General features: G+C 42.5%; 1 protein-coding gene across 1 annotated transcript in view; it reads left to right on the plus strand.

The window, feature by feature from the left end:
* Positions 1 to 15,831, plus strand: part of LOC124619743 (guanine nucleotide-binding protein G(s) subunit alpha) — a 372,022-nt gene that overhangs the window by 153,450 nt on the left and 202,741 nt on the right. Inside the window, exon 3 of the mRNA XM_047146318.1 lies at positions 10,324 to 10,378. Within this exon, the coding sequence (XP_047002274.1) occupies positions 10,324 to 10,378 (55 nt within the window). The remainder of the gene's footprint in view (positions 1 to 10,323; positions 10,379 to 15,831) is intronic.

Here is a 15,831-nt window from a genome sequence, read left to right on the forward strand (position 1 = left end):
AAAAGTAGCAATCATCGAGATGGTTTCTTGGCTCTGTTCATGTCATCCGTATTCCAAACGGAAGTCCTTTTCGTCCTCCATGACTTCAATATCGAAGTGGCTCCACGCAAGTTTTACAAACGCTGTGTTGGGCCGAACATTTATCTTGTTGTCCAAGTTGTTTTCCAAAATATGTCCGATAGCTTTATTTTACAAAATCATTTATATGCCTTTTTGACAACATTTACCACATATGTAGCAGAAATGGCCGGGGTTATTAATACAAACTTCAGTGAAAAATCAATACTTTCCGTAACAAAAACGCCCAAACAGGACAGTTTCATGAAGTACCTGACGCAGCATCACGTTTGTAGAAAAATTGTAACGAATTAGTAACGCAAGAAGCTTACCTGCACAAAATAATGACTGAACGGCAAACAACAAAAGCTCGCATGTAGAATGCCTGGTAGTCACGGCGCTCTATGTGAGCAGCAGAGATTGTTAACGTAGTTTGCCAAATACGCATGAGACGCCATCTGTCGGATTCCTGTCATATTTACCAACACAAAGGCACTATGTCATATTGAGCACAGTTATCTGACGTTAATGAGGGTAGATTAGTAAAAACCGTGAATTTTTTATAGAAGGTTTATCATGAGAACCAGAGTATATTCGAACAAAATAATTTATAGGCTAAATACTTCATCGTCATATGTAACTGAATAGACTCCCTACTTCCAATTTTTAGACGATACTCTAATGAACATTCTGGCGGAATGAGCTACGTAGCCGGCCGAAGTGGCCGCGCGGTTCTGGCGCTGGAGTCGGAACCGCGAGACCGCTACGGTCGCGGGTTCGAATCCTGCCTCGGGCATGGATGTGTGTGATGTCCTTAGGTTAGTTAGGTTTAAGTAGTTCTAAGTTCTAGGGGACTAATGACCTCAACAGTTGAGTCGCATAGTGCTCAGAGCCATTTGAACCAATTTGAGCTACGTAGTTTCATAATATATTGTATCTATAAATATCATTTAGTATACAAAGGGGAAACGTTGTTGCCAAAAATCTCGGAAAGATCTTAATAGATTTACTTCATATTTGTACCCGATAGTCTGCTGATCATTCAGAAATAAATGGGCGTAGAGAGGGGGGAAGAGGGACAGATGAGGAGATGGAAAGAGACTGGGAAGGAGATTATGCACCGAAGTGGGGGTGGAGGAGATTTACGAAGTTACTGGACGTTCGGATGGAAGTGGACGTAGAGAGAAGGAATGAGGAGATGGACACACACACACACACACACACACACACACACACACACACACACACACACACACACACAGAGAGAGAGAGAGAGAGAGAGAGAGAGAGAGAGAGAGAGAGAGAGAGAGAGAGAGAGAGAGAGAGAGAGAGAGAGAGAGGGGAGGGGGGGGGAGGTACGGCTAGGGAGGGGAATGAGACGATTGGCAGAGAGAGGGAAGGAGACAAGGAATTCAGGATGTGTATGCAATTCCCATATATAGTTAGGAGTTGCGAAGCATAACCGGGTTCGCCAGTAAATAAATAGATAATGAAAGCTTAATTATCTAAAAAGTTCACAGTGTCAGTAATTCAAAATTAGTACCGTTATAACGAGTGCAAATATAGCCACGCGATGTGATAATGGTGTGGTGTTCTAAGAACCACCAAGATGGTTATCTAAAGTTGCAGATTCACAGCCTGCCAAGTTGCAGCACGCATCTTTTGTAGGAACTACGCTGCAAATTGTGTCTACATGAAGAAAACACAAGTCTAAGCGTATATACCGGTCTCCGGATGCGGTAACACTAAAAAAACAGCACCATGGTCAGCCGAGCGCCGCCCCGCAGATTAGAGTTTTACGTTGCGGCTTGCATACTTGGGGGAACAAGTTTGGCGTGGCATCATATAAGTAGGGTAAGCTTGAAATTGTGCAAAATTGCAGGCGTCTTCATTATAATTAAGAGTTTATGTCCGACCAGCAAAGCAACATAGCTTAATTCCGTGATAAAATGTTCATCCAATTCTTTCTTCGAATGCTTTGTGAAACATCCTCCATAGATCATGGCACTAAGATAAATTGAGTGCTCAAGTCTTGATTTGTGTCTGCAACATCATGTCGGTAGCACGTAATGTACTGTAATAAATACATGTTTAACCCACCGTTTGAGTGTCTGGCCTCTGTTGTCTGATGTTTGGTATTTTTCAGAGACATGGTTTTTAAACACAAAATTTGCAATTTGGGGTACATTGCGGCGTAATATGCTGTATTTCACTGCTATATACAAAGGCATAGGTATTTTCTAGCCTTACGTAAAACACCGAAGCTCGAATTCTTCCCAAACTGCTAATGTTTCCGTAAAGTTTAGGAAGTAGGCGTGAGGTACCACCAGAAGTAAAGGTGACATGGGTCGTGCCCAGGTAACTCAGTCGGTTAGGGCGTTGCCCACGAAATTTAGTTCCAGGTTCGATTCGTGGTCCGACAGGAAGTTTAAAGACAGTGCACACTTTGATGGAGAGTGCAGGCTTCATTTCCTGATGAACGATACGTATAAAATTTTAAGTCGGAAGTCCGTTCACTCGGAAAAGGGCTCATTGTCAAACGCAACTTGTACTCTGCATCGAGTGGATAAACAAAGTGCACTCTTTTGTGACTATATCAATGTGGTCAGCCTGGTCCCTCCGCACTCTACTGTGCGCTGCAGCTTTCGTGGTAGACGGTAATTTTTTTTAAAAACATTGCCAAAACTTTATGAAATCGTAATAAAGTTTTTAGTAAGTAATTATTATTATATGTTTTAACTTTGACTTCCCTAATTCAAAAATACTGGCGGGAGGTTAGAAAATTTTACTATTAACACAGATAAAAAAAGGTGGTCGGTAGATAAAAGCGGTTGCCTACCCATGAGCTGGGTTTTACATTGTGGCTTGTTTATTTTGCTTTAAAATTATGCCGAAACCGTTCCAGCGTTGCATTACCTTGTGTTAGCAACCGCATGCTAAGCGTCCCCATCCGTTAACTCTGTTAACTAGGCTCGTTGGCTGAGCTTTCGCTAATGACCTTTTCGTGTATGGGACGCTAAACTCTATCACGTAATTAACGACTGAAGAGAAATTAAAGTGCGTGTTTAGTTTCTGAAAGAGACTAAAATTTTCGGATCGCCGTAGGCTAATTCTATTCTTGAACTGAGTTCATCTGTTAAAGGAATCATAAGAAAATCCAGTTGTTGGAATTTCAGTGCAGAAGTATGGTTCGCATTCTGCAATGCTCTTTAGGCTCTGTAGGTGAAAGAGCAACCTGCAGTTTTCGAAGTACCACCACCTGCATTCCGTGTGGAAACTTCTCCAACTAAATTAATGGTGTAGACATAAAACAACGAAACCGAGGATGTGGAGTGTAAGTTCACAAAGCATGGGCTACTTCGAGTAATAGCGGAACAAAGTGATTTAGGTTTTCCGTGGTTTCCCTAAATCGCTCTAGGCAAGTGCCGGGAAGTTTCCTTCGAAAGGGCAGTCCTTAACTTTTCTCCCATCCTTCACACGATCCGAGCTTGTCCTCCGTCTCTAATGACGTCGATGTCGACGGGACGTTAACCACAGTCTTTCTTCCGAGCAAGCTTCGCAGGTACTTCTCACGACAAACTCCGGAAACGTAAATTTGCCTGTGGTAGTAGCAAACTCTTCGCTTCACCTGCAGGTATGCATCGTACGCCAATGAACTGTTTTTGTTGGAGGAGGAGCTAACCTCGACGGGGCTATAGACAGCGATCAAAAATGGTTCAAATGGCTCTGAGCGCTATGGGACACAACTTCTGAGGTCATTAGTCCCCTAGAACTTAGAACTAGTTAAACCTAACTAACCTAAGGACATCACAAACATCCATGCCCGAGGCAGGATTCGAACCTGCGACCGTAGCGGTCTTGCGGTTCCAGACTGCAGCGCCTTTAACCGCACGGCCACTTCGGCCGGCAGACAGCGATCAAAGACTGCATGTTATTGATAATACACTTAGAAGATAGTGCCGCCCTTTTCTCAAGCATTGATACGTGGCATGGGATCCTTACCAGGTAGGATTGACAGAGGACATCTAAAGAGTTCAAAGAAGGGAAAATCCGTTTTGTGTGATCGTGAAATAAGGGAGAAAGTGTAACCGGTATGATATGATGGTCGGAGTGGTACTCGTGCAAGCAAAGACGTTTTTTGTTGCGGCAAGGTTTTCTCACGAAATTTCAATCACTAAACTTTCCCCTCAGAATGTGAAAATATTTTGTTGACGCCCACCTACGTAGGGAGAAAAGATAATTGCGATAAGAGAAATCAGATCACGCATCGAACGATTGAAGTATTGGTTTTTCCGGCATGCTGTTCAATAGTGGGACGGTAGTTAAAAAGTGTGAGGGTTTTTAGATGAGCCCTCTGGCAAGCACTTCGGTGTTCAGAGTTGTAATGTAGATCTAGACGTAGGCGTGATCGAAGGTGACGATAATGGTAGAGGAGTGGATTGTTGGCAGCGCTGCCCACCCTAGAAACGTGTTACGATTGTATGAGAATCGTTATTCTGTATAAATAATTCCTAAGTGTAATTATACAGAGTGTAAGTCAAAAGAATGACAAAAACGATATTTTCATTTCTTGTTATGTGACCTCATTGATAAAAATCCTACATTCACTAAATTCGCCAAGTGCAACCACTTCAAAAGTCGTTTTGGTGTGGATGAGTGTTTTAATAATTAAATTGATGAAAACTCATAAAAAGCTAATTTATACGAAAGGGAAATCATTTAGTTTCCTTGAAATGTATTTCCTCCTAGCATTGCCTAATTGTTTGCGTCAGGTACTTCTTTGCTGCTGAATTTAATGTTGTAGCTTATATAGCACCTGTCTTTCCCGAATGCAAAGTTTTCAAACAACCCTAATGTAAATGAAAAAAGTTACAAAATTTTAAGGATTTTGTGATTCAAATACACATGGAAAATTGGGGCACAATTCAAAACTAATATTTAAATGTGTATAAAGCGATTAAAACTACTGTAACTTTTACGCGAATAGTGCCGCATAACAGTCTCTTTTTCTCGCCTATCTGTGGCTGCGAGACAGAGAAAACTCCAGAAAATAGCCAGTACTACATGTAGTCATGTATCAAGTCATGACATAGCGATGTGAACATGTACAGATGACGGTAGTACCGCGTACACTATATATAAAGGGGGGAGTGCATTTGGCGGAGCAGTCATTAGTACTCAGGTGATTCAGATGAAAAGATTTCCGACATGATTTATGGCCGCACGCCGGGAGTTAAAAGATTTTGAACGTGGAATGGTGGTTGGAGCTAAACTCATGAGACATTCTATTTCGGAAATCGTTTGGGAATTCGATATTCCGAGAAATCCACAGTGTTAAGGATGTCCGAGAATACCAGATTTCAGACATTACCTCTTCCCAACGGACAACACAGGGCTGACGGCCTTCACTTAACGATCAAGATCAGCGGCTTTTTTGTGTAGTTGTCAGTGCTAACAGACAAGCAACACTGTGTGCAATAACCGCATAAATCAATGTGGGACATACGACGAACGTATCCTTTATGAAAATGCAGGAAATATTGTGTTTAATGGGCAATGGTTGCAGACGACTGAAAAGAGTGCCTTTGGTAACAGCACGACATCGCCTTCTGGGCTCGAGACCAAATCGATTGGACTCTACACGACCGGAAAACTGTGGCCTGGTCAGTTAACTCCCCATTTCAGTTGGTAAGAGCTGATGGCAGGGGTCAATTGTAGCACAGACCGCATGAAGCAATGTACTCAAATTGTCAACAAGGCACTGTGCAAGCTGGTGGTGGTTCCATAATAATGTGGCCGGTTTTTACATGGACGAAATAGGTCATCTGGTCCAACTGAACAGATGATTTCCAGGAAATGTTTATATTCGGCTACTAGGAGGCTGTTTGCATTCATGGACTTCAGGTTCCCATACAGCGATGTTACCGACCCGCAGTTGTTCGTGATTGGTTTGAAGAACATTCTGAACAATTCGAGCGAATGATTTGACTACAAATGTCGCCCGACGTCAATCCCATCGAACATTTATGGAACGTTATCGAGAGGTCAGTTCATGCACAAAATCCTGCGCCGCTAAAATTTTTGCAATTATGAGCGGCTATAGAGGCAACATGGCTTAGTAATTCTGTAGGGGACTTGCAACATTGTAGAGTCCACATAATGTTAATCGCTGCACCACACTAGCCAAAAGGAGATCCGACACGATATTAGGAGGTATCCCACGACTTTAGTTACTACAGTGTAATGGAAAGTGTGTCCGCCCCCGTAGCGCAGCGGTAGCGCTAGTGCTTACCACGTAAGGGGCCCGGGTTCGATTTCCGGCAGGGGATTGGGTAATATGTGTCCTTCATCATCATTGACATGCAAGTCGCCGAAGTGGCGTCAGCTAAAAAGACTTGCACTACGGCGGCCGAACCCCGAAGGGGATATTCCGGCCAATAAATGCCGTGCGATCATTTCATTTCAATGGGAAGTGTGACATGGCTGCCTTTAACAGGCTATCACTCATGGGAGGATCCGTCCTAAGAATGAACCTGCTTATTTATTGCAATGTTGGAACCTTCCTACTCGAAGTATTTTTTCTTCTAGAAACATTACACACCAAAGTAGCAAGTAAGTTACGGAAAATTAGGCAACAGCCTTCCGGAATGTGGATTTCTGAACCACTTAAGAAAGGGAGGAACACGTGTCTGAGGGAGGAACAGCTGTTTCATAGGCAAGTTGCTGCGCACATAAAGCATGAGCCGGTTCGGAAAAGCTGCAAGTGATCCGGAATTGGGTGCTGTGGCAGCCCGCAATAGAGCAACCCTTAACGGTCTTTAAATTTCCGCGCTCGCAAATATTTTGTATCTACCTGGAGGCTTTTTCAGGTCAATTGTCGAATTTGAAGTAGGCCTACAATAACGTTTCTATCTGCGGTAATGTTAAGATTGCTCAGTTAGAACCGAGCGAAGTGTTGAAGTGATCTATACTCGCGTTAGGGAAAAGTTCCGACCCCACCTACCCTTTGAGATTTAGGTTTGTCGTAATTCCCGAAAAAACACTTCACAAGAATGCTGGAGTTACTCTTTCGAATAGGGCACGACCGACTTTATTCCTTCATCCTTATAGAATTTAGATAATCTTTGGTTTTGATGTTACCGATGCGACTCTTAACTCTTCCATCCCCTCTGTATATCAGTTATTTTACGGTGCGCAGTCTCCTGTGGATTCCTTTTGTCGATCGTTGGTTGTCTGTCCCTGTTAGATCGCCTGCAGCCATTTCAGTTTAATACGAGGATTGGAACTTATAGTGGCAACTATTTATTCACAGCCGACACAAAAGAGTTAAATGTTTGCGCCTGTTACTGTCCTTCAAAGTAGTCACCACTATTGTGTAGAACTCGTTACCAGCGATGTGGAAGGCGTAGTATACCGTTAACAGGGTCTGTTCTGTTGATGGCGCGAATGGAGCGGTCTACTGCCTGCCGAATCTCTGGAACAGTTCTGAAGCGAATGCCACGATGTGGCTCCTTCATCTTCGGAATCAAATCAGTCACAAGGATTTAAGTCCGGGTAGTATGGTGGATGGTACAGTACTTCCCAGTCCCATCGACCGAACAGAGCAGCCACAGCTGCGCTGTATGTGTCCGCGCATTATCGTGCAAAATGATAGGTGGGTTGCGCAGAAAGTGTCGCCGCTTCTTTCGCAAATCTGGTTGCAGGTGATGCTCCAAAAACGAACAGTAATACTGTTCATTGACCGTCTGCCGTGGAGGAACGTAATGTGTTAGAACACCACCATCATAGTCCTACACAAGGATCACCATGACTTTCACCGTACTGGGGCTCTGACGCACTTTTGACTTTCGCGGCGACGCATAATGCCCTACTGTTATTAATATACCTTAAACATTTCACCAATGTGTTAAGAGGAAATTTGTCAGTGTGTTCAATTTACAATTTGCACGCTAGTGCTTAAAGACTTTCCACAGTGTTATAGGCTAACTGCTTGAATAAAGTATGCAAACCTCGCTGGAGCCGTAGCTTCCATAATTCAGCGAAACTTCTCGATTAATAGCTCCTGTCGCTGCCGACAGAAACTGAAATCTGTGGCTGACAGCTCAGACAGGAGCTGATGTCTGTTTTTGGGCTTCGATGTTCCAAACCAGATAGTTATGTAACCGTCTGCCAACAGGTTCCAGTGTGAGCTCAGTATAATAACTAACTTCAGAATCTGTGAGCCATTTCCAGAAATTACCTTCGTGCTCCATCATAAATTCTGATTCTTTATCTATTCGTTTGGTGCTATGAAAAATATTAGCTGCTGTAGATGATCTTCACTTTAAGCAGTACCATCCTGCCCCAACCAATGTGATGCTACAAACACGCGGGACATTAGTTCCTATGTTGTTTAATGATATTTTACACGGATAACTTTGGAGTTGAACGTTATTTATGATTAGCATATGAAAGAGGCTATTACCGTTTTGATTGTTTTATTGTTTAGTCTGCTAGTGTCTATTAAGTAGGTTTGGGAAACAATGGGGAAAGGATCTATCCACTGTAATGCGATTATATGTGCATGTCAGGACACTGAAACTGATCTTTGCCTTAACTGATCTTTTTTTAGAAACCTTCACGTGTTTGACAGGGAATACATCTCGTTGCGCTCTTACATATCCACTATCGGTTTACTGTTTAGCACATGATACTTTTGTCGACCCGAAATTGTTTTCCTAGCGATTAAATTTTGTCTTCTCTAGCCTTCAGCCGCGGCAAGTGGTTCAAACTCCACGAACTTTGGCCCAGATACTGCGTGGTATCTCTTATGTGCTACCTACTGACTGCCATGTGGTTGACTGAACTGTCGTTATTCCTAGTAATTTGGCGAAGGAATTGATCTGTTAATTGAATTTGCACCGCGCTACTCAGTATTCAGTTTTAATCCACAGTGATCAGTTGGTTGGTCCATAAGAGTGAACTACTGAAGTACGCACGTATTAATCTGCTCTGAGGCGCAATTTACCTGTCGTCTAGAAGCGCAGAGTTCCCTCACAGCAATTTCGCTCTAGAGTCTTAATTCACTCAAGATGTTTGGAAGGATAGTGCAGAGCGAAAGATTCTTTCTTGTTAACAGTAATTTCTTTCTTTTGTGTAAACTGGAAAAGAAATCAGCGTGGTAGGTTACTTCTTGAGAACATTGGTCGTGGAGTTTCTGATGGATCAAATATGTTGCTTCTATTTTCAACTTTTTTCATTAAAGGCAATATAGACTAGGTGGGTTGAAGTCAGGTCAGACTGTGCAGAAACGCCGATGTATCTAAACATACATTGTCATTCCCATGCTCAGTTGAATAATGACGAATCATCTTGCGATATGTTTTGGAAACAGTAAGCGTATTCTCGTGAATGCATGAAATAAGAAGAAGAATACGTTTGAAAACGGGAAATGATTTTGTGTTTCGTAATTTTATTTTTCCTTTCCGAGCAACCAAGTCGAGAACAAACGTAGGTGGATTCATCTAAGAGAACAGTGGCTTCTAACCAACATCTGTCAAGAAAGCTTTTATCATCAGTCGAGCATAGTGCACGAGTTTCTGTTAAAGAGATTTCTGCTCTCTCATCAGGAGATACGCCCATACATCTGAGTATAAAATAATGCTACTTTTTACACTTTATGCGAAGGAAAGTCGTAACATATACGCAATTCAAACAAGCTTTTATGTAAACGATGTGTGAAACCTCGTAATAAAACGGCTTAATTTTGCAAGAAGTTAGTAGAAATACAGTTCTGAAGATATTCGGCATACACTTCCTAGTTTAAAAAGAGAATAAATTTTAAGAAATATGGTTTCCAAATATTTCGAAACAGTTTTCTACACATAGAACCTTCGCCTGTTATTGTCCTGAGAACAGACCTTACTTTCGCTCGGCTATTCTTCACTATCCTCGCTAACATAAGGTAGAATTTTTTTCACTGATGGTTTTGCGGGCCTCGTCTGCAGACTGTCAATTGGAATGTTTTGAGGACGCAAGAGCGATTGAATCATTTAGTGCTTCAATACCAAATATTTTGAATGCAGAGGCTACTGCAGTGAGGCTTACTTCCTCGAAGAAACGTAGTATTTTCATACGGGATTAAGAGTGATTTTTAATGTCTGTCGGATTGTTACCTGCATGAAAATTTTCAAGAAGGTTGACACCTTCAAATACACATTTACAACGCAAAATCTCTAGCCGTTAGCTGAATCAGTCTCATTAATTTTTGTTTTCCGTTCTTTTCAGAGAGAAGAGGCAGAAAATAGAAGACATCAAGAAGAATATTCGAGATGCGATATTAGTAAGTACGCATATTTCTGTAGTTGTATAATACAAAAGTGTCGCAGCTCTCTTGTAGTCCAGAATTATAGATATCTAACTTTTAGATTTATTGGGTGGATATAATATTTCTTGCGGTTCAAAATAAGACACATGGATAATGTTGCTTAATGTACTGATTAGTCGCTGGACATCGTTTGGTGAACTTAGGAGACAACACTTAGTCAGTTTTACAAAGTTTAGACGCGGCTAACTTAGGCAGTGAGGCTTCTATTTGTCAGTTGTTAATGGTGGAGCACTTTTTCTAATTCATGTGCTGTCGCAAGGGGTTCAGAGATCGGCGATAAAAAGCGTCAGCTTAACATCTTTTCTTCCATTATGGACCTATGGAGCTATTTTGATGAGATATTTTGTGATGATTTACAAGAATTGTGTGTTCGGCTTGTATAATAGTGGCCAAACTCTGACGTTCGTTGTTGTTGTTGTCTTCAGTCAGCAGACTGGTTTGATGTAGTTCTGCATGCGACTGTATCCTGTGCAAGCTCTTCACCTCCGAGTAACTACTGCAATGTACATCCTTCTGAATCCGCTTACTGTACTCGTCTTGGCCTCCCTCGATTTTTACGCCCCCAGACTTCCCCGCAGTACTAAATTGATGATCGCTTGATGTCTTAGAATGTGTCCATCCCTTCTTTTAGTAAAGTTGTGCCACAAATTTCTTGTCTCCCCACCTCCGTTCAGCACTCCTTCATTATTTATATGATCCATCCATCTAATCTTATATACTTCTACATTTCAGCTTTCGCTTCCCTTCCCTTCGCCTAACGTGCGACTTCAGGCCGGGTAGCGGTCAAATTTTACCGTGCATTCTGCTGCGATTTGGTTGCTTGTTGCTTGTCGCCACCGCCGTATTGCTGCGCATATCCTATACATAGATTTCCGTCCCGTATCTGCGTATGATCTCTTATGCTGTGATGGGAATTTTCGCTACTACACTACTCCCAGAACACGTAAAGCAGTGCTAGCGACACATGTTCGTCAGTCCATCACATTACGGGTGAAACACACATCGTAAGTACTAGTCCCAATACCCTTCAAAATGGGAAAACTATTTTTGAAGTACATAATTTCAATTGCATCCCAGAGACAAAATCACAGTAACTTTCTCAAATGAAGTTACTGGAGTCAAGTAAACATCTCATGTTAATTTATTGCTTATTGATGTTTTCGTCTTCAGATTGGCTTGGTGGAGGTCTTCACGCTAGCCTATTCTGTGCAAGCTCTAGATCTTTACGTAACTACTACAACCGACATATATTCGAACATGATTACCATCCTCAAGCGTTGGCCCGTCTTTAGAATTTTTGCTTACCATACTTCCTATCCATTACAAAATTGACGATTCCTTGGTGCCTCACAGTGTGTACTATTAACCCATCTTTTCTTTTAATCAAATTGTGCCATAGATTAATTTCTCGGTAATTCTAGTCAGTACCATTCAGCTAACCGATTTCCCCTCCGATCCTCAGAATTCTGCTGTGACACGACATTTCAGAAAGTCGTAACCTCTACCTGTATGTTTTGTTTGTCGTCCTCGTTTCACTTTCGTGCTAGGCTACACTCCAAAAGGTACCTTCAGAAAAGGCTTCCTAATACGTAAGTTTATATTCGATATTATGCGCTTCTAAAAAAGACAAGATTTAATATCTTGCTAGTCTTCTGTACTTCGGCCATCATCAGTTACGTTGCTGCTGAAATAGCAAAACCGATCTACTACCTCTTCAGCATCGCCTTATTTGATTCGACTACATTCTGTTACACTGTTTTAGTTTTGTTCTTGTTCATCTGACAACCTCTTTCCTTTCAGCTGTACTTCCAAGACCTTTGGTGTCCCTGACAAAATTACGATGTCGTCGGCAAACCTCAATGACTGTACCGTATTTCTTCTCCGTAAATTTAATTCCCTCTTCAAATTTCTCCTCGTCCTCCTTTATTGGCTGCTCTATGTACAGATGGAATTACATAGTACAAAGGCTACAACATTATCTCTCTCGCTCACAGCTTTTTATGCTTCAACCGGTATATGTTTTTTTACGAATTTTGGATAACCTTTCGTTCCCTATATTTTATCCTTAATGCCTTTAGAATTTCAAAGAGTGCATTCCAGTTAACAGTTTCAAAAGTACTCAGTCTTCAGGCCACAAGTGACCCATCGGGACCATCCGACCGCCATATCATCTTCAGATGAGGATGCGGATAGGAGGGGCGTGTGGTCAGCACACCGCTCTCACGGTCGCTATGATGGTTTTCTTTGACCGGAGCCGCTACTGTTCGGTCGAGTAGCTCCTCAATTGGCATCACGAGGCTGAGTGCACCCCGAAAAATGGCAACAGCTCATGGCGGCCCGGATGGTCACCCATCCAAATGCCGGCCACGCGCGACAGCGCTTAACTTCGGTGATCTGAAGGGAACCGGTGTACCCACTGCGGCAAGGCCGTTGCCAAACAGTTTCAAAGTGATTCTCTAAATCTCCAAATGCTGTAAACGCAGGTTTGCGTTTCTTCAGTGTATCTTCTAAAATAAATAACAGGATCAATGCTGCTTACGTGTTCTTCCATTTTTCCGGTACTCAGATCGATGTTCCACGAGGAAACTAATCGTAAAATAATTAACCGTCGTCAGAAAATGTAAATTACGGTCATGGAATGTAGCAGAGAAAATTAAAAGGGGGCCATATGGAAAACAAATTGTTAACATTAATGTAAAGGCACGAACGTAACAAAAAAAAATCTGGAAGAAACTATTACAAGACGCTATTTAACGTGCGCTAGCTGCACGTAACGGTGGTAGCAGAGACAGACTTTAATATAGTGTTGCTTTTTCGAATTATCCCGAAGACAACCGTAATCGGAAAATATATGTTTATGACTAAGAGCGCTATCGAAAGCACGTTTCGAAGACTAAATAGTAATACGACAGGCCATGAGAGAAAACAAATAACCATGTACTCGGTAGGTACGCCATTCTTCTAATAGCCTCTCCTTATTGATGTAGTAAATATCAGTGTTATCCACAGAAACCAATAAAATGAAAGGTGCAGAACCTACTATCTCCGTCAAATGTGCTTGGAAATAACATCACTTTTTAAATGACCAGCAGTTATCTGAGCCATTGTAAGAGAAATCGCCCAACTGACGCGAGTCCAGAATACATCAACTTCAGCAGTAAAGATAAATTTACAATAAATCTGCTCTTCACCTGTCACCCTATTATCAGTGACCACTCTTTTATACTGTGAAACTTAAAATCAAATAAAGCAACTTCGTCATGGGCGTCACATTCCCAATCACTAGGCGTGCTGCGCAGTTCTAGTGACACAGTATTGAAATATGCTGTACACCAATAAAAGCGGTGTGGTGATAACACCATTCATGTATTTTCACTGACTGTCATGTCGAATATAGCGAAAAGGGGAATATCCAGTAAGCAGGGCATATTGGTCCGTGTAATCAGACTGCCTCCAAGCGACCACAGATTCTTTGAGTAAGTGTATCGAAACTGTTCTTACGCACTTATGGTCACAAAAAAGTACACTTTAGACCTTCATAACTGGAACAAAATGAAGGCAGTATGCAGCCAAGATCAAATCGTCAAATCACTAAGGAGACAAGTCATGGGATAGCTTTGTGTACTTACACAAATGGCGGCAGTATCGCCCACGCAAGTATAAAAGAGCAGTGCATCGGCAGAACTGTCATTTTACTCGGGTGGTTGATGTGAAAAGGTGTCCGACGTGATTATGGCCTCACGACGGGAATTAACAGATTTTTTAATGCGCAATGGTAGTTTGAGCTAGACGCATGAGACATTCAATTTCGGAAATCGCTAGTGCATTCAGTATTCTGAGATCCATCGTGTTGAAAGTGTGCCGAGAATATCAAATTTCAGGCATCTCTCACCACAGATAATGCAGTGGGCGATAGCCTTCACTTAACGACAGAGAGCAGCGGTGTTTCCGTCAGTGCTAACAGACAAGCAACACTGAGTGAAAAAACCACAGAGATCAATGTGGGATGTACGGCGAACGTATCCCTTAGGACAGTGCAACGAAATGTGGCGTTAGTGGACTATGACAGCAGACTACCGACAAGAGAGCCTTGGCTAACAGAATGACATTGCCTGCAGTGCCTCTCCTGGGCTCGTGACGATATTGGTTGCACCTTAGACGACTGGAAAACCGTGGCATGGTAAGATGACTCAGGATTTCATTTGGTTAGTGTGTGGTGCAGACCCCATGAAGCCATAGATCCAAGTTGTCAACAACGCATTGTGCAAGCGGGTGTTCGTCCCAGTATGATGTGGGCTGTGTTCACTTGGATAGCCGGTAATTTTGATAGCGACCGTTAAATTTGTGAAGCTTTGGGGTCGATGTCCGTGCACAAACTTCGAGATTTCATTGTTGTTACCTTTCAACAGCATAACGTAAGACCGCTTGTTAACTTCATCTGGAACTCACCCGGTGAAAACATCGGGTCATACATTGCCGCAAGAGTGGCACGCAACCACTCTAAAGCTAACGCGGCTGCTGGACATGGGATACAATTCAAACAGCATGAGATGACGTACCCTATGTCATCAAAGTCGAGTTAGAGCCATTGTTGCGGCCAGAAGTGGCAGCTCTGTGTACTGCATTTTGCACCATGTATAGCACAAAATGACCTACAGATTGAATCATACATTCTTCCTACAATACGGTACACATACAAAAAGTAAATCTTGGTGGCCAGCAGGGTAGACGTCGTACCACAAATTGCGGTACACTGCATGCACATAGTAGTACTTGGTGAAGGCCAAACTCTGAAATCGCGAATCTTACTGCAGGTCCTGCTACGTCTCCCATTGGCTCCTACTAGAAACCTGGAACGCTCCCTGCTCCCTGTGCTATAGCTTGCCGACAGAGGCTGGGGACCGCTGTTATCCGTCGGGAGCTCCTAGCAGTGTGACACGTCTGTAAGATCTGGTCAGTTCTACAGTGTCCAGCCTTTAATCTCTTCGTTTGACTGTCAGCAGATCGCATGTTCGTACAGACTGGTGCAAAAAGAACGCTTGAACTACAAGCTGCTATGGTTAGATTTATTTTGATCACATATAAAATGCATTTTAACGACAGCAACTTTCAGATTGTTGAATGAACGAGGTTTGCGGCAATGGACTTGGCATTTCAAATGACCCGTAAGAAGAAGTCACAGCCCGTCAGATCTGGTAAGCGTGCAGGCCAGTGGAGATCGCCGAAACGTGAGATCAAATATTGACGAAACACTTCTAGCAACTGCCATGGATGCGTTAGTTGTGTGTGCGGTGACTCCATTTTGTTGGAACCACATTTGTGTTGATCCCCAAAGCCTCAAGTTGTGTCCGCGAAACATATCGTTCAGAATTTACTGTTGCACTAGCGCCACCTTTTTCAAAAAAATA

The sequence above is a fragment of the Schistocerca americana genome, chromosome 6, assembly GCF_021461395.2.
Source record: "Schistocerca americana isolate TAMUIC-IGC-003095 chromosome 6, iqSchAmer2.1, whole genome shotgun sequence".
NCBI classification, from domain to species: Eukaryota; Metazoa; Arthropoda; class Insecta; order Orthoptera; family Acrididae; genus Schistocerca; species Schistocerca americana.